This window comes from Dermacentor variabilis, unplaced genomic scaffold, assembly GCF_050947875.1.
Source record: "Dermacentor variabilis isolate Ectoservices unplaced genomic scaffold, ASM5094787v1 scaffold_13, whole genome shotgun sequence".
NCBI lineage: Eukaryota > Metazoa > Arthropoda > Arachnida > Ixodida > Ixodidae > Dermacentor > Dermacentor variabilis.
This window is the reverse complement of record NW_027460291.1, coordinates 31276933-31296153: the sequence shown is the minus strand read 5'-3', so window position 1 is coordinate 31296153 and position 19221 is coordinate 31276933. Positions and strand designations below refer to the sequence as shown.

At 46.2% G+C, this 19221-nt stretch overlaps 1 protein-coding gene and 1 pseudogene across 6 annotated transcripts in view; both read right to left on the bottom strand.

Annotated features, from left to right (window-relative positions):
* LOC142566591 (serine/threonine-protein phosphatase 2B catalytic subunit 2-like) overlaps positions 1-19221 on the bottom strand; it is a 145981-nt gene that overhangs the window by 99324 nt on the left and 27436 nt on the right. For all 6 annotated transcript variants that reach the window (XM_075677429.1, XM_075677430.1, XM_075677431.1 and 3 more), the window contains exons 3-4: positions 8451-8575; positions 7841-8098 (exon numbers count right to left, since the gene is read on the bottom strand). In XM_075677429.1, the coding sequence (XP_075533544.1) occupies positions 7841-8098; positions 8451-8575 (383 nt within the window). The remainder of the gene's footprint in view (positions 1-7840; positions 8099-8450; positions 8576-19221) is intronic.
* LOC142566772 (uncharacterized) lies at positions 16283-19127 on the bottom strand (annotated as a pseudogene).

Genomic DNA, 19221 nt, shown 5'->3' with positions numbered 1-19221 from the left:
GCCACAGATGTGAAGCTAAAAGTCAGTGCACAGAAAGAGCAAAGCAGTAAAGCAGTAAAGTAAAGCAGGCTTAAGAGGCATGCATTCAACCAAATAGACACACTTTTGAAACTCTGAACTCCTTTTCTCATTCCTCATAGTACTTCTAACCAAGTCCAGGGACGGCATTCTCGAACGACCACTTTCCGAGATATGATAACCTCAATATTTCACATGGATCATCATCAGACATGTCAAAGTATACGACCGACAGTGTTTCTGGCACTGTGATCTTGGCACAGTGCTAGTAACACCACCAGCCATACATGCTGACATGATTCGCGTGCAAAGTCACATGAAATCTTGGGAACACGATTGTATCCTAGATGGCCCATCCCACCCCCTACGAGCAATGGATCAACTCCACAGACTACTTGTATCTGGGATATGTCTCCATTAAATCAACTGCCCAATGAAGTATTATGCTGAGCTAAATTTATAATATTAATATAAGCATTGAAACCACTATTCTACTCCCTAAACATGAACAGCACATCAAAGTTCTAATTAACAAAAGCTATCATTTTGATAAAACTAACTCAAAATAAATACGCAGATATGCTCTCAAGAAATGCTCTAATATGCTTCACAAATTGTCCATAACAGTGTTAAAATGTCAAGCAGCAGTCAGTATAATTGATAGGGATGTCATCTGAAGTAATGATAGTACTAATGTCCTTTAGAGAAGTATGTCAAGCTAATGTGATAGTCTAGTGTTCCAAGGTGTATAAACCATCACTTTTACCAAGACCGAAGTTTTCATAAGAAAGGAAATGATGCAACCATTACACAGGATTGGTGCCAACACTGAAGATATGGTACCAGCTCCCACAAAGTAATAGGTTCCTCGCTTTTACTGCGACAGCAATTATGAGCTCAAAACTGGTTTCATCATATCCATCCATCCATCCATACTTTCAGTTACATCATCATGCCATGCCTGCTGCTGTAATGTTGGGTCACTTCCTCAGCATGACTATGGTGGCTAGAAGTAGCGGTGGCGCCAAGGCCCGTATGTTCGCGGCAAAAGCGTGCTTTTTCGATTCACGCCGCCACCGCAGTGGCCGTAGTGGCGCTGCGGTCAGCATTTCGATGTCTCTTCTAGCCCCTCCGCCTCTTTCCCCCGCTATCTGTGCATGAGCACATGTGATTGTCTTCTCGGTTTGACATTGGGCGCATGTGATTTTCACGGTGTCTTCTTTGTGGTGAAAGATTGCTCGTTAGCATACAGGTTTGAGTTCCGTGCCCTGCCTGTTCCATCCAAATGGATCGTCGTGTAAAGAAAGCGAAGCAAACGCACTGCTTTGCACCTCACTGCAAGCCCGGTTACGTATCGTCAAGGAAGATGCGAAGCACGTCACCTTGTTTTCTGTGCCAAAGGACCCCGAACGTTTTGAAACGTGGCGGCGGGCTGTCTCCCGGGCTGGCAAATTTCTCGACGAGAAATCAGCCCTCTACGAGCTTCATAATAATAATATAATATTTGGGGTTTTACGTGCCAAAACCACTTTCTGATTATGAGGCACGCCGTAGTGGAGGACTCCGGAAATTTTGACCACCTGGGGTTCTTTAACGTGCACCTAAATCTAAGCAGATGGGTGTTTTCGCATTTCGCCCCCATCGAAATGCGGCCGCCGTGGCCGGGATTCGATCCCGCGACCTCGTGCTCAGCAGCCCAACACCATAGCCACTGAGCAACCACGGCGGGTTCTACGAGCTTCACTTCCATGAACAATAATAGATTGTGTGGCACTTCACGCATGTGGTCAATGGTGAAACAGTCAAGATTCCCCATGACCGACACATGTTTACAAGCGACGCAGTGCCAACGATTTACCTAAATGCTCCATCGCACCTTTCCAAGAAAGCAGCCCTCACCACTGCTGTTGACAGGGGAGGACATTTATACCAGTCCGATCAGCTGAATTAATGCTGACATCACTGCAAAACTCTTTCACCCACTGCATCAATGTGAAGCAAGTAAGAGGCGACCGCTTTATGGATCTGGCGCCTTTTCTCCAGCTTACCAAGTTAAACCTCGTTGGCTGCACTGAACATAAAACAGCACTTACAAATCGAATCATAAAGTTCTATGTGCTCACAAGGCTCCATATTTATGTGAAGTCTCAAAACGCGAAACGGGATGAAATGCAGGAGCGAATGGAGATGCTGAAACTGTGTCGAGTGCTCCGATTTGTGCCTTGAGAACCTCGCTACAAACTTTTTTCTTTTATCACTGGCTTTCAGCTTCAGTTATGTGCAATTTTTCTGTGAATTGGGTTGAGAAGAAGTTCTATTTCCTGAATACAATGTACAATAAATGTCATTTTGGCAACGTGGATTTGGCTGCCGAGGTTTTTGACTGTTTCTGCTGTGCTCCTTCATTAGTTGGAGGAAGCGCCGTGAACATGCATAAGTTAAAAGCACAAGTGAGAACTTAAAGGCCTATAGCAAATGAAGTTCAACATGCAGCTTCAGCTCTTGAGAGCGATTGATTATTGCATCACACTCGATAGGGAGAAAAATCGCAATTCTCATGTGATGTCCGAGCTCATGACAGCCAGCTCCAACTAATGAAGGAGCACAGCAGAAACAGTCATGCACCTCAGCAACCATTCCAAGTTGCCAAAACAACATTTATTGCCCACTGTATTCAGGAAATAGGACTTCTCAACACAAATCACAGAAAAATTGCTAAACGGTGCCCGCGGCCAGCCCAACCCAGCGCGTTGGGCACTCCGCGCATCGCGCTACGGAGAGCAGCGCCACCTACGCAAGACGTGAATCAGAGGAGCGGCGCTCGCTGCCCGTTGGTGTCACCTAACAACTTCTAGCCACCATAGCATGACACTCACTACAGTGCAGTCCACTTATAACAATACCACATATAACGATATATATGTTATATCGATGAGTCAACTTCAGAGTATCAATTTATGCATTAGGGCTACGAGAAAAAAAAAAAACATGTTCACCTCATATCGGATAAAACGATCAAAATTCTGCCTTTTGGATGGCGTTTTCCCTATACAATAATTGTGAAATTTGCGTTTAGTTTCTCTTAACCGAGACGGTGAAAAGTTTGCGTACGAGAGTTCTGTGCCCTGTGAAAAAAATTAGTTAAAAAATGGTTGGCAGGGGGGGGGGGGGCATCAATCAACGGAATGGGTGGGCTTTGTGCACAAGGGCGAAACTCGTGTGAAACCAACATGGTTGGCAGCCACTGACGTTACCGAACTCTGGGAGCACGTCGCTACTGGTGATAAAATAGGTGGTTCTTCGATGGAAGAGTTTGAGTGCAGATGGCGCCGCCTTGTTCTGCTAAGATTCTCTGATGGGGCGATCGTTGTCACGACAGACGCCGTTGTGCGGTGGAGGTGATGAGGTTGACATTGACCCATTTTTGAAACTGAGCCCAATGTTCACGCAAAGTGCACTGCCGTCGATAGAGCAGCTCAGTGACTTCGTGCACGCTAAATTATAGCCGCCAGTGTTCGCACAGCCGCTGGATGCGATGCACACCATGGTTGTGAGCCTGATACTTCCACGAAAGCAAGTGCAGATATCTGAACATTTCAGCGCGCCTAGCACTTGATATGCTGTTTAGGGGTATAAATAAATGTTTCATTTTTCACACCCAACTTTCAACATCAAGTATTTATTGCAAGTGGCAAATTTCGTTTCAGAGCTACGAAGGCATGTTCAGCAGCTCTTTTTTTTTACGGCAGTCCAGATTTGGCAACGATCGATTATAATGATCGGATTTTTCTTTCTTCTTGATATCGTTATAAGCAGACTGCACTGTATATGGCGAAAAACAACTTCGCTGACCACTGCCACTGGGATTTGAGATTGCACCCCTGTGGCAATGTGCAATGGGGAGCGAGGCACATTAACCACTCAGCTATCCCACGGCATTAACTAGCCTTTGGCTATTGGTACAATATGCGCTTGTATTTCTTCCATCACTGAGATAATGAATTCAGTTGTATGCTGTTCCGCTTAGTCCAAAGCTAACGTGGTCGCCACTGCGGGGGCCACAATAGGTTGCATGATTTGCCACAATTTTAGTATGCACGCCTCTGGTGCCTTACAACTACAATTTGCATAGTTCAGTTCAGTGAACTGAGATTTCTTCAACAGATTAACATGCGACTACAGAGTGGAACGTTATCTTTTTCACACTTAAACACATAACTGCTAACTAGAGTGCAAGCCAACCAGACTACATCTTCTGCATGACACCGCAGATGGATGCCTTGTAGAAACCTTGCTGTTTACTGCCACAAAACGTCTGTTGTGTCTTCCATGGCCAGTACTATAAGCATTGTGTATCATAAGTGCAGTTATGATAAGAGTCCCCCAGCACAATATTTGATCCATCAAGAGAAGTAATTGTGATTATATTAAGCAAATTTATATTCAAGTCTTTTAAAAAGCCAATGAAGGCACAAGTTACCTCATAGACATGATCACCATAATGTTTGTAATGTAATATGAGTTGTAAATATGACTACGACTATGTCAACAAGGCTGAGCCAGGCAATCTACATGTGTTGCACCTGGCAAAGGCAGGCAGGCATGGACCAGAATACACTGACAGCTGTGGCCATTCAAAGTAAATGGGTGAGAACTTCTGCATTGAGCTTTCTCGCCACCATTTTGCTTAGTAAACTCAGTGTCAAAAAATTGTTTGCCTTCATCTGGACAGATTATGTGCAAAATACAGTGAAACCTCGTTAAACCATAGTGCGCTAGAGCTCGGAAAAGTATGTACAATGGTAGTACTGCTGAACCGAAATAGTATGAGATCGCCCACTTACTTGTCACAAATGGAACTCAGAGAGTGCGATGAAAGGGGAAAAACATGCAGTATTTATTCACTTCGCACGACAAAAGTTATTTTTGTTTGATGCCGTGGCAGACTGGTAGCGACGATAGTGGCCTCAAACTTACTGAAGCTGCGTGCCAGCTTTCCAGCCATCCCCCTCTTCTCGACAAACACTTGCACGGGAGATTCCTCGTTGGTGTTGCATGTTCTCGGTGCACGCAGGCGGTAGCGCTGCATAACTTGCGGGGTGCCTTTTTCATTGCAGGGTGCTGTTCTTGTCGCGACGATTGCATTCATGAGGCTGACATAATGCACAGCTTCTGTCACTGTCAGGCTTGAATCACCCGTGCTGTCGCTTTCCACGTCGTCCTCATCACTGTCGCTAGTCGATACTTCGGCAACAACAGAGCCAACGATGGCGAAAAGTCTAACCTCGTAGCTGACATCTCTTTGCGGTCTCAGTAGCACTGCCGAGCAAATTCTTCACATTCAAATGCCACACACCGTAGTCAACAGCAGACTCCTGTCGCGTGCAAGCGCCAACTTCTTCGTGTCACGTTCGATAGCACAAACGATGTCTAATTTTTCTTTTACGATGCGTAACTGGCGTCTTTTTTATCCGAGCTTCAGTATGACACGAGTACTTGTTTGCACGACGCCACAACACTCTCTGGCATGGCACCAAAATGATGATGTTGATGTGGCTTCATGTGCAAACGCACAGGGAATTGGGAGGCCGTTGTTCTGATCTCCGAGGCTTGTTCTGCCAGGGCCGAGCCACCCAATGGAGACAACGCAGCGCTGTGTTTGCGCGACGAAAAGTGGAAACCCTACGTGTTAACCAATACGTATGCAATAAGCTGGTACAGTTTATGCGGATACAAAACACATTATGTTCAATGGCAGCCGAGTAAGGGATTTGACTTCACTATTTTTAAAACGAAACTACTGGTCAAGCGGGTACAAATTAACGAGGTTTTACTGTATTATAACTCCCACTGATTTTTAGTTAAGCTGCAAGTCTACATCTGCTAAGGGGGAAGCTGGTATGAAGGGCTCTAAATCAATCCAGATTGTTTCGACCTCAGAGTTTCATCTAGCAGGCAAGAAAACCTCCGTGCACCAGCATTTTTGTATTTTACCATCCTATTCTCCACCCTACATATAAGTTTAGCAGTTCAAGAGCAGAGCCTTATGATGAGAACACCACTGCTAACAAACTGAAGTGAATTTGCATTTTATTTACCGTTGAAAGACCACACACGGTACAACAACTCAAAACATACATTAGGATTACCGCAGCAGATGTGAATGAAGTTAGTACTAGTGTAGTTCAGAGTGCACTTGGAAGCTAGCACGTGGCCTAGGCCTCAAAACAGGCTTGCAAGCAAAAGAACAATTACACAGCAGAGTGAGTAATTGTATAGAACTTTGCTAATATGAGCCTAGTTAAGATTTAGTTCTGATAGTTAAAATGTAGCCATCACTGAACTTAATGCAAAGGTTGACTATTAAGCTGCCTATGCCTTAGGGCTCCTATGCCTTAGGACTCCTATGCTTTAGACAATGCCAGAGGACTGCCACAGGATGCAGTTTCGATATGCAGGGTCAGAAAATTGTAAACGCAGTGAATGCAATCATTATAGCCGTTAATTCATTGTATCTGGGTTCGACTGCCCATGAAACAAAACTGGAACTGATAGCAAAGAAGCCTAGCCCTTCAACGTGGAAGAGTGAAATGGGAAAGCACTCTAGTCCATTTACTGCTCACATATACTCTTCATTACGGACGGGCAAGGTAAACATCATTTAATACTGAAGTACACAGCCTCTGCAAAATGTTGTCCCTTCACAGGTGGTATTCTACACAGAAATGTATGTTAAATACTTTTTTTGCAAGCATGTCAGTGTGTTGTGTCTCTCCTTTGTTCCAAAAAAATTGGGCTCTTTTTGCTCAGCTATCACCATGCTGCACTTTCAAACACGGGGCAAGGAAATGCTGCTTGCAAGGTAGCCACCTACTATGAGACTCCCAACCAAAGCATGCATCTACATCAGGAACATCTGGGAAGTAAGAGGAAAATTGCCATTTATTTTCCTACGCCTCCAAACCGTGCTCATAACTTTCAATAACAGGTGCAAATATACAAGCAGAGCAAGATGTTTCCCACAATGCAGTGGGGTTAGACAAAATTACTGCTGCCACTATATTCAATTTAATTAAGACTGCTTATATTGAGCACATGCATGGTGAACACTCAGAGACAATGGTGCTGTCAAATAAAAGGAGACTTCCACACAGGAGAGTGAGTTAGAGAAAGTATACAACCCTACACATATAAGGTAAAAGCTGTACTATTTATCACGCACAAAAAAAAAAACAGAAAAAGGCCACAGCAGTATCACAATTTTGGTCTTAAGGGCTCAAGACTTTTGAAAACATAAAACTGTATCATGGTGGTAGAAAGAGCAGCCACTATCTGCTCGTTCCACCACCACAACGATACAACTAAAAAAAAAAACTGCATTGAAAACATTTGGTGGTGAGTCAATGAATTTTCACTGCTGCCGTCAGCACACAACGCCAAATTAGCCATGCCAAGGTTGCGTGGCTGCAAAATTGATAGGGTTCAAGCTACTGTAAACACACGCAACGCCACTTGCATTGAACACGAGTTTCAGTAGCTACCACACATGCCATGGCAAGTTTTGTGTGCAACCTAGCACAGGAATCTACTGGTCAAAACTTGGTGTAAACTAACTTTCCGTAAGCTTTGTCAACTAATGACAGCACAAAATTTCATTCACTCACATTCACAACTAGTTTCTGCACACAAGCAGGCATGCAGTAGTGTAGTGTCACTGCCATGCAAAATTGCAAATATTTCTGCATCTTGCAAACACAGGGTGCCCTAGCAATTACCAGCTGAATGAAATAAAAATCACCAACACCAGTATGCCAGCACGCACCTTCTTAATGTCGTCAAGGTTGTGGATCTCTGGAGAGAGCCCCCCATGGACGCAGAGAAACTGTTGGTTCATGAGGGCAGCCAAGGGCAGGCAGTCAAATGCCTCCATGCAAGCATCATACACACGCTCTGAATACTTTATCTTGCACTCAGTCTTGAAAGTGAAGTACTCCGTTAGGTGCCTACACTCATGGTTGCCACGTAGCAGGAACAGCGTGCTGGAGTAGCAGATCTTTAGGGCCCAGAGGTATAATACACACTGCAGTGGAGGACAAAAAAAGACATATGCCGAGACAAATTGACACTGCCAACTAACAAAGCAACTAACAAAGTAAAACTTAAAAATCAACACATCAGCTGCACCTGAACCACTAGCATTCAATGCCTCATAGTTTTGAGTAGGCCACAAGAGAATGTGAGAGTGGGGCTCTGACTCAGTTTCATGTTGACCACTGTGAGCCACAAACAAGTTGTCAATCTTGTGCTTAGCAGCAGAATGCCTCAGCCTTGACTCAAGCCCATAGTGGTATGCAAAATGGACACACAAAGGTGTACATGATCAACTGCGTTCTCGCATACGATAAATAGTGCAATACAAATCAGCCACTCGCCTCAATGCTGAAGTAACCCCGATCCACGTAGTCCCCAAGGAAGAGGTACTTGGTGGTTGCAGGCGGACCGCCCACCTCAAACAGTTTCATCAGGTCGTAGAACTGGCCATGGATATCGCCGCAAACTGCCAACAAGCACAAACAAGGCTGTCACAACCAAGCAACGCAGCAACCATGAATGGTAGTTGCAGCTCAGCTAGCACAGCAGCATATAAACACACAGCTGTCTTATGCATGGTTTGCACTGCTAAAGCAGCACAGTAGTCTTAGGTCAGACTTCTAAGTGCAACAATATTTCAAAACATATTTAACCCTTTCAGGGTCGATTTCTTTCCCCATATGCGACTGCCCAGGGTCAATTTTTTTTTTTATTGCAGATTCCAATTCTTCCGAGGGACCTATCTAAAAAAAAAAAATTTGCCGTATTTTTTCTAGGGTGACCGTAAAGGAAGAAAAAAATATTTTGCGTTGATATGTATATATGTACTTTTTATTCATGAATAACAATAAAAAAAGGAAATAAACTTGTAAGAATTAAGGATTCGTTGCATTGTTATATAGTTCAAGGCTTAGAAAATGTGCACAAGAGAATATTTCGCAAGTCTCAAATGTTCCTGCTCTTAGACTAATATTCCCATCTATAGCATAATCGAACTGCGCAGGTGAGTGCACTCAAGAAAACCGTGTATTTGTGTGCCTATCAAAAAAGCAAAATGTGCGACAAACTTCCTCTAATCTTCATATTATCGTCAACCAGAAGCAATTAAGTTTTCATGAGTCTGCAAAAAAAAAGAAATAGAAGGAAATGCATGTACGGCAGCATCCTTCCTATGTGCACCCCTGTGAGCACTAAACAAGTCGCCCTTTGAGTGAGTAGTAACGAGATAGCTATCACTTTTGTGAGCGCAAGCCAAAACTACCCGCGGAACAAAACCCAAACCGCTACTCGCCCACGCACGTGCCAATCTGCAAGCAGTAGTATATAGACACGCCGGAGCAAACTAGCTCTAAAACAAACCATGCAACGAAAACCGAGAGAGGGAGGTGCGAGAAAAAAATTACCTGTATTCTGACATTGTGGCAGCACATGCCAGGAAATAAAAAGTTAGTAAATTGGCGCGCTTTTTAACATACAGACGGCACCATAAATATACGGCATCAACCATTTTGGACTCGTTCACGGTGCCGTAGTATTTTAACGTCGTTGACCCTGAAAAGGTTAAGGGTTCCTGAACAAATTTTAGCATCAAACAATGCACATGGATTGTGATCGTGCTGAACAAATACTGAATGCCACAAGCAACACATATATTCAAAACAATATGTGGGTGAAGTAAATCTTGGCAAGCATCTGCAAGGCTAGGTTGTAAAAAAATAACGCAACAGTCACAAGTGGAACTGAAGAGCTGCGAGTTGCATAATAAAATATACAGCCAACTGCTGCAGCACAAGCTTGTGACATGGGTCCACGTCCACCAAAACGCATGAAAGATGCCAGATGCATCGTACAACAGAACTTCAAAAGTGTTTCACACATGAAGGAAAGCATAAGGAACTCCCAACATTAACATATTTCCCTTAACAATTTGTGCAGGACACTGTCCCTAAGTTAAGACAAAGCCCTGCATCCACTGGCATGAAGATTGGTGCTATGTTTGTTACATACATTGCATCAAGAAAGCTTGCAACCAGCAACTTGCAGACATGTGTTGCCACAGACATATTGATTGCCAATTTCATTGATAAAAGTTTAACACCCCAAAGCAATGCAGGGGTTAGAGACCCTGCAAGGAAGAGCTCTGCAAGGAAGGACTCTGGATTATTCCTTACCATCCATTGTTCTTTAATACCGACATCGAGAACTGAACCATTTCCGCTCTAGTACAGTGTCTCTGCACCAGCACAGTGGCAGGAAGTTAAACCTACAGCCTCCTGTTTGGCATAACACTGCCCCCACTAAGCCATGGGTGCAGCTCAAGAGTGTGGGTGAAGAAAAACCAGGCAGACGCTGGTGCCTGGTGTCCACAAATGATATTTTTTAACCGAGCCTACTCAATCCTCATCATCCCTCGTGTCACCGTCATTTGTGACCGAACTATTGTGACACATAGTAGTGTCACAATGCCTTCTAGCAAGGAAGCCATGTGCTGGACGAATGGCAAAGTGCGGATGGCGGTGGTGCGAAATGCCCGCGGCGGGTAGGACGGGCATGGTCAGGAGGGAAATTGGCAGCAGAAGTGGCTAAAGCATCAGAGTCGAAGTAGGCAGGCTTCAGACGGTCAACGGAGACCTCATCTTCCCGGCCATTGATGAGCAATAGAAAGTGTTTAGGTATACGCTTGAGTACTTTGAATGGACCATCATACAGGGGCTGTAAGGGAGGATGCACAGCATCGTGGCACACAAACGTGCATGCAATGCTCAAGGCCAGGGTTGACATATCCACGCATGGAAGAACGTCGTTGTTGGGGGGGTACGACAGTACGGGTAGCGCTGCGTAGATGGTAGGTGTAGTTGGAAATGTCAGCCGGTACGGTGGGAGAGTCGAAGAATTCGCCAGGGACTTGAGTGGTGCCTAACGTAAGCTCGGTGGCGCTGGCGGAAGAGTCACTGCGAAGAACGGTGCAGATGCCAAGCATAAGGAAAGGAAGGCGCTCAACATGATGAAAGAAAAGTTGAGGCCATGAGTGAAGCCTTCAGTTGGCAGTGAAAATGTTCGATGATACCATTGGATATCAGGTGGTAAGAGGTAGTCTTCACGTGATCGACGCCGAGTAGCCGAGATAGATTGGCGAACAATGTTGAGTCGAATTGGCAACCATGGTCAGTCATAATGGTGGAAGGGACACCATAGCGGCTAATCCAGAGTGTGATGAGTGCTTGAGCTATTGACTCCGCCATTATGTACAGGAGGGGCATCGCTTCAGGCCATCTGGTGAATCTGTCAATGCAGGTTAAAGGTAGCGATGGTTCCCGCAGGGAGGAACGGGGCCAACAATATCGACATGCAGATGGCTGAAGCGGGCGTCCAGGGACAGCAATGTGCTAAGAAGAGTCGCAGTGTGGCGATGCACTTTAGACTGTCGGCAGTTGAGGTACACGCGTGACCAGCGACGAACGTCTACGTTGATACCGGGCCACACATAACAAAAAGTGACGAGTTGCTATGTTGCGCGAATGCCAGGACAAGCCAAAGAATGGAGGGCATCAAAGATGCCCCGGCGATATGGGCGAGGCACCTAAGGCCAAGGATGCCTGGTCGGTGTATCACGAATGAGGGACAAGTCTCACTGAGAAAGCAAGATATCTTCAAACACCAGAGAAGTACCGCTCAGGCAAAGCAGCTGGAGCTTGGCACCAACACTCTGGGTGATACCCATGGCCGTGAAATTGATGACGAGGAATGATGAGGAATGGCCATATGTGCCAGGAGAAGCTGGAGCAGTGGAGCACGACAGGAAACTCCTTGGACGGTTAAGCTTGTCTCGGAGTGCAAGATGCGGCTGTTCTGCATGTCAACAACGAGCTTGTAGTGCCAAAGAAAGTCGGCTCCGATGATAGGCTGGCACACGGCCGCGATGACAAAGATAGAGTGAAAGGTATGTCTGAGGCCCAATGTCTAAGAGTCACCGACTTTTGTCCGTAGGTCTGGATGGTCGATCCGTTGACCGCGGTGAGAGGAGGCAAGTCGGGAGGATGGCGGCGCTCAGCCAACAGATCGCATAGGATGAAGATCACGGCGCCAGTGTCGACGAGATAGCAGACTTTAGTGACGCGGTCGGTGACGTGGAAAAGGAGTCTGTATCTGGGGCTGGCAACAGCGGTCACCGTCAGTGTTCGGCCCAACCGTGTCCCACATAGGAGCAGGGCTAGCGGCACTGGTTAGTGTGAGAGCCATAGCGACGGCGGTACCAGCAAATCGTAATGGGAGGAGGAGAACGACGTCCAGAGAGACCGGGGCTGCGGCGGCAAGGTCGTGAAGAAGGCGGCCAGTGTGTTCAAATGGCAGCGTCCTCTGCTGTCAGTCACGCTACTTGCCATGTAAGCTCCTCGTTAGCTTCAAGGAGACACGCATAGCTGTTGCCAGCGGCTGCGCTATGGGACGGAGGGCCAGGAAGGCGATGAACTGTGTCCACGGAGGGAAAACTGACATCAACAAGCTTGTCAGCCAACTGAGCCAGCGATTCGAGCATCAAGGATGAAGATGCGGTCAGGATCATGTGCACCTTCTGTGGTGGAAGGCGCTGCAGGAAAAGTTCCTAGAGAAGTGTACTGTCAGTTGAAGGAGCCAGGTCTCGAGCCAAGGCTTGCATGCGACGCAGTAAGTCGGTAGGTTTGGGTCGCCGAGCTCCTCCAATGTAAGCAGTTGCTGTAATTGATGGTGCTCCATTTCAGTGGTGCGCTGGATGAGCATCGCCTAAAGCTCGTCATAGAGACAGTCGATGGACGGGGAGCACAGAACATCACAAACAATCACAGCAGTAGTAGGTCGAAGCACTCTAACGACGTGGTCCAACATGGTCAACTCCGAACTGAGGCGGTGGCGACGGAACAAGGATTCGAAGGTAATGAAGCAAAGTTCCGAGTCCGACAACCAGAACTCCGGGAGCTTGAGAGCGGAGATCTCGGGAATGCGGGGTAGTGGCGTTGACGGCAGTACTTGATCAAGAGAATCCGAGACCATGACCGACTGGATAGAAGGCAGACTGCGAAGACAGCAGGAGTCCAGCCAGCTCCTTACGGCGGTCAGCCCAGCGAAGCGGCAGAGGCATCCGGAGCTGAGAGCAATGACGAGAAGTCCGGAGTCACTATTTTGTGGATGAAGAAAAACCAGACAGACACTGGTGCCTGGTGTCCACAAATTATATTTTTTAGCCGAGCCCGTTTAATCGGGCGGAATCTTGATTCAGCCGATTCCGCTGCTCACACACTGTCAGCTTGCTGGATGCGTCATCGTCTTTTGTGACCAGACCATTGTGGTACATACTAGTGTACTACAAGAGCTAATCATGCATTTGCACTCGTAAAGAAGCACCTGTGTTCCTTCTGCAGTGCTGCAGGTTGTTCTTGGTTCATGTAAGAAATGGAAGTTATCATTAAAGGGACACTAGAGCGAAACAATAAATCAGTTTAGACTAATGAAGCATTGTTTGAGAACCCTGCAGGCAGTCATTTCAAAAAATAGTTTATTAGATAAGAAAATGAAGGTCCAAGTATCAGTATTTGAATTTCACACAAACCCCAGTGCCGGTACGTCAGTGTGACGTCAGGGATTCCAAAGTTGTTTTCGCATTTGGGCCGCGTTGGCTGCATAAAGGTTCCCGAAACTTGCCATGTTTAATATTTGGTTCCTTTAGAACACAATGTAGTCAATCTGTACCGCTATATATAATTAGTAGGCCCTAGAAGATGCCATCAAAATCCAAGACGTCACAGCCCCCAAGTGCGGGAACTTAAGAAGGCGTCGCCACCCGTATTTCCTTCTTGCGCCTTTTCTGGCTTACCAAACGTCTTATCGTTGTAAGAGTGGTGTTTTTGGTGTTGTAGAACAGTAATTTACTGATGCAGAAGAAATCATTTTTCACTTTAGTGTCCCTTTAAACCTGACACTTGCATGGCACGACATCCTAAGAGAGGCTGCAGGGCGAAAAACACAGCAACTTATAAATCACTGCTTTCTTTCGTCTCGGAACAAAATAATGCAACACATTTTTGGACAAAACAGATCAACAGTTGAAAATCCTGAGAAAATTCGAGTGAAATCGGAGATGACTTTTCTAATTTTCAAGCGAGAACTACTACAATGTCTATGTTTTGAGACATTTCAAATTTTGCCGCACAAATAAAAGATAACATCCATATCGGAGGCAAAATATATGTTGCCGTGGATTTTGCAGGTAGCAAAGTATGCACAGAAAAAATCCCTGGAGAAACTTACCATTACAAAACAAAACAAAAAGGCCTATTTATGAGCCCCTTTATTTAGAAAACTAAGTTTGCCATTATTGTGCTTGTGTTGCAAGGCTCTGCAAACAAATTCATTTACAAAGTTGTGCAAGGTATAAAAAAGTATGAAAGCATAGAAAATTTTTATTAAAGTGAAAATATCATGCAATGGACCTTTTCCCAGTAAGTGACCCCTTTAGCGGCTGCCAATTCAACTAAATTTGATGGGCAAGATGCGCACACTCCGGCCCGTTCTTGCCTCTACCCAGTAGTAGCGTCTGTTTGACCAAGCAGTCTCTTGCTGCATCCCTTGCACTCTCTCTATTGTCTTCTTTTCATGTGTGCTGTTGAAGTACATTCTCATTATCCTTGTTCCAACACGCACACATTTTCTTGCATGTAGCAATAACACCATTTCCATTTACCGAAGCAAAGGCAACATGCCGAATATGACGTGCAGGCCATTCTCCATCTATAGCGACGAGAAAGCATGGAACCAACATCTTAGAGATTAGTCAGCATTTATAAGAGCTTTAGATTAGGAGATGCAAGTGGCACCTAAGCACTGGGGGAAAGAAGCTGCCGGGCATACAAAAAGGGGCACAAAAGAGCACAAAGGCCCCAAAATGGAGTTTGCATCCCGCAAAGCTTGGGTGCAGCTTGCATCCCATCATCTAAAACTATCTATTTATTTATTTATTTTCGACACCCTCAATCGCCGAGGCATTGCAGAGGAGAGTGGGTGACAACATGTGAACAAAATTGTATGAAACACACAGCATTATACAATACTAGTGGCAAATCGTAAAAAGGAAATAAAATATAACAGAATGGTACTAAAATAAATATAACAGAAATAAACACAGCATGTTATATAATACTAGTGGCAAATATGAGCGTAAGAGAAATTTGGGAAAGGGAGAAAAAACAGAAGGAAAAAAATGTGAAAAAGCAAAAGAAATTGCAGGCTTGGCGACATGTAAAAAGAAAAAGAAACGAGTGAACAGGAGAGATACACGAGATGATTAAGCAGGGCTATCACAATGCACATGGTGTCTACTAAATTACTTAATAGATATTCCCTGAATTTCCCAGGTTTTCCCTGATAATGCCAACAAAAATTCCCTGAATTTCAAAGAAGGTTTGAGAGTCGAACAGAGGCACAATTCACATAGACGATTCCACTCACAAAACAGTTTATTGCAGTGCCAAAGTGGGATTATGAGCACATTTATTCACTTTAAAGCATCAATTTCCTCCTGGAGAAAAGAAGCCTCATTCTGTGCTTCTGTGATGAGCCTTTGCTTCTTTTGTTGGAGTTCCTTGATGCAGGTGGCCGCCCTTTTGCTGTTTTGTTCAGCCTCAGGTGCATCCAGCCCGTCCTGCTGCTTTTTCTTGAGCTCCTCCTTCCACCGAATACTTGCGCCACGCACCATTTCCACCATACTGTCTGTAATGTCAATACTGGCTACACCACCTGCTGCTGAAACTCCATCATACACTATTCTGAATAAAGGGTAAATGAGACCCTTTATTCATTACTTCTCTCTACCTTGCGGGTTTCCGCAGAACTACTACGTCATACACTATTCTCTGCGCTATCAGAGATTCTTCGTTCTGGTTCTCTATGAGGCATTCTTTATTTATAGAAAAACCTCTTTCGACAGCAGCATTGCCATGGGAGATGGTGAGGATGATCTTGAGAAAGATAAGCAACTCCTTATGGTTCCGTGGGCACAGCTCATACCACAAGGTGTCCAGTCTCTGTGCTGTCCTATCAAAGTTCTTCAGAAATAGCTGTGCAGAGCTCAGCCAGCAGACTTGCACATAGGATCGGTACACCCGTTCTGCTTCTAAGCAGGTCAGCCACCGGCGCTGTGCGAGTATTTCCAGTGCAATCGCTAGTAGTTTTTTGCCAACCTCCACTGACAAGGCGCAGACCGGATCCAAGCAACTCACTCCTGTTAGCCTGTATTTTAGAGGCAACCTTTCCATAATCTTCTGCAAGCACACCTTCAAAAAAGAAATGCATTCCTTCTTGAAATTAAGCAGTGCAAGTTGAGATGGTTTTGCAGCTTTTCGAAGTTCGCTCTTGGCAGCAAAGCCAACATCAAAAGCGTTGACAAAAACGATGTTCTCGGGCTTCTCCAAATCTATATTAAGTAACTTGAACGATGTGTCAGCAGCACGCAAAATTTCTTGCTTAATGATCCTTCCCAACAGCGATCGTAGGACAGCCTCCAATGCTGGGGCAAGGAAGGGACCACTGGTTTGTCCGTTTGAAATTCGGTCAGGAGTGGCTTCAATTCCTCAGCAACTGATAGCATGAAAGCCAGTTTTGCCGGCAGCATCGTGTCGGCTACTAGCATCTCAACTGTGGTGTAGCTGGTGCAATTTGGCTTGCTCTTGTCTTTAGCTGAACACTCCACATTTTACTAAGTGTGGCAGTGCTTGAAGAGCTCTTGAAATCACCATGCTGTTTTCAAGCCAGCAAACCACACAGAATTTGAGCGGAAACAATGTGCTTGCTGTGATGCGAATGTAATCAGCACGGCACGCTGGAACACACATGAAAAGGTTATATATACTCTGCAGAAATACTACCAAATTCCAGCCAGTTGCTGCATGGCCTGTTTTTAAGGCACCATGAAAACCACATGCAAGCCACAGCTTCCAATTTCCAGGATTTGTCGACTGTCACGAAAATTTAGTTCTTCCTTAAGGGATCTAAGAAACTTGAAGTTTACATTTGGTGCATCCATTGACACTTGCAATATCTTGTGCTTTATATCACAACTCCCTTAACGAGTTAATCGAGGTGCACGACATTGCGCAATACGAACAATTATCGAGGTCAAAGGCAGGTCGATGCATTCTCGAGTCGCTCAGCATCGCGTACCACACTCAGCATGGAGAAAAGACGGCAGTTCCCGCCTCTGTTCGTGACTGCCTGGTCATCCTGCCGCTTTCCAAGAACATGCACCCGACGCACCACGTCGGGAGACGCAACAAATGAGCAAGCGACCTTCAGAAGAAGTTTGGTAACAGCAACAAGGCGGTGTATGTAGACGCGGCGCGATATGGAGGAGGGAGAAGCGCACACGCGATAGCGGTTGTAGACCGCTCGGGTAAGTGCCTCGCGAGCGCCACGGTAACCACGGGACACACGGAGGCGGCCGAAGAAGCCGCGATAGCCCTAGCACTCGTCGCGGTGCCGAACGCTGCGATCGTGATCAGCGACTCGCAGGCGGCAATCCGCGGCTTCGCAGGCGGCAATCCGCGGCTTCGCAGGCGGTCGTGTCTCGCGGGAAGCGGCCCGCATACTCCAAATTTCTGACGGCGACTCGTCATCGCCCTCGCAACCCCAAAATTCTACGGTCTTCCTCCTCAGGACTACGGCACACACCGATGTTCCGCTCGCGGGCAACGAGGCGGCCCACTCCACGGCTCGAGGTCTCACACGCCGAGCCGCCGCTGATTATGTGGCCGCCTCCGCCCCCGAGAGCGGGGCATCGGATCTGCCGGGTCGGGACACTACAACAGAAACACAGCAACAAGAAACACACTGGGCGTGAGGCGATCGCCTAACCACGTTCAGAGACCTCACCCAACACTACAGACTCGAAAGATGCACATTACCGCCACCGCACGATAAATTGAACAGGAACGAGGCCGTAACTTTACGCTTGCTCCAGCCCTAGCCCCGCTATCTTACACCACTGCTATCCGCGTTTATATCCAACAGACGCGTGTAAAACATGCGGAAAGAGAGCAACGCTGCGACACATGCTCTGGGAGTGTGCCGGCAACAACGGTAATCAAACCAGCTCCGTTCGCGACGCGTCCATATTTGCAGCCGTTGCCAGACTAGGAGAAGGCTCGAGCTCGCTTCTTCCCGACGCCGCCCCGGATGCGGGAGCCGCCGGGGACCTTCTCCATAGGCGTCGCCGCCGCTGGGAGGCGGCTATCAGAATTTCAGAGCTGGCAGACCAGCTCTGGGTCGTCCGGCAAGCCGAAGATGCCGCTCGAGTCCAAGGACTTCGAGCAGTCACCTGATGCCACCACAGCAAGAACTGCCAGACTATTCTTTAATAAAGTTTCTTCTTCTTATATCCTCTGTAGCTTTCTTGAAAGCAAGTGTCAGGTCTTCAGAACAAGTGTGGCCGAGAAAACATGAAGTCAGGTATAGAGTTTTTACAGTAACGTCAGCCAAATCACAGTATCTGACCAGCACATTTATTTGTTCTTTCTGCGCTACTTTGTTTAGTGATTCATCGAATGCTACAGTTATGTATGGTACTTCAGCAAGAGCTGATAGCAGCTTTTTTCGGAAGAATGGCGCGATGCCATGACAGTATATCCGACTTTGTCTTTTCCTAATTGCATTTTCTTGGCAATTTCACGAGACTGGAACATCAACGGGAAGAGCGTCGCCGATGATGCCACGGAACGAAGGGATGCATGAGTCATTACAGCATTCATGCCCCATACGATCTCAGCTTTCGCAACATCTTTCTTCAATAGAAAACCACGCACCGTGATCTGTGCAGGAGCTGATGTAGCAGGAGGCATCGATGAGGGGTCTGCTCTCTTCACCCGTTCGTCGACGGTCATCGCGATTGACAGGGCTGCACTGCTTGGCTTGAAGAATGAGAATATACGTGTCTGGAAGCCACTTTCCAGCACCTTCATGGCGTTCTTATGCTTTATACTTGCAGCGTGGCTAGACATCGCGGTTTTTCCCATGTTGCTCAAGCAAAACATCTTGCAGCACATTGCGCATTGTGCGCTATATACATTGTTGGGCACAGGCTTAATCCAGCTC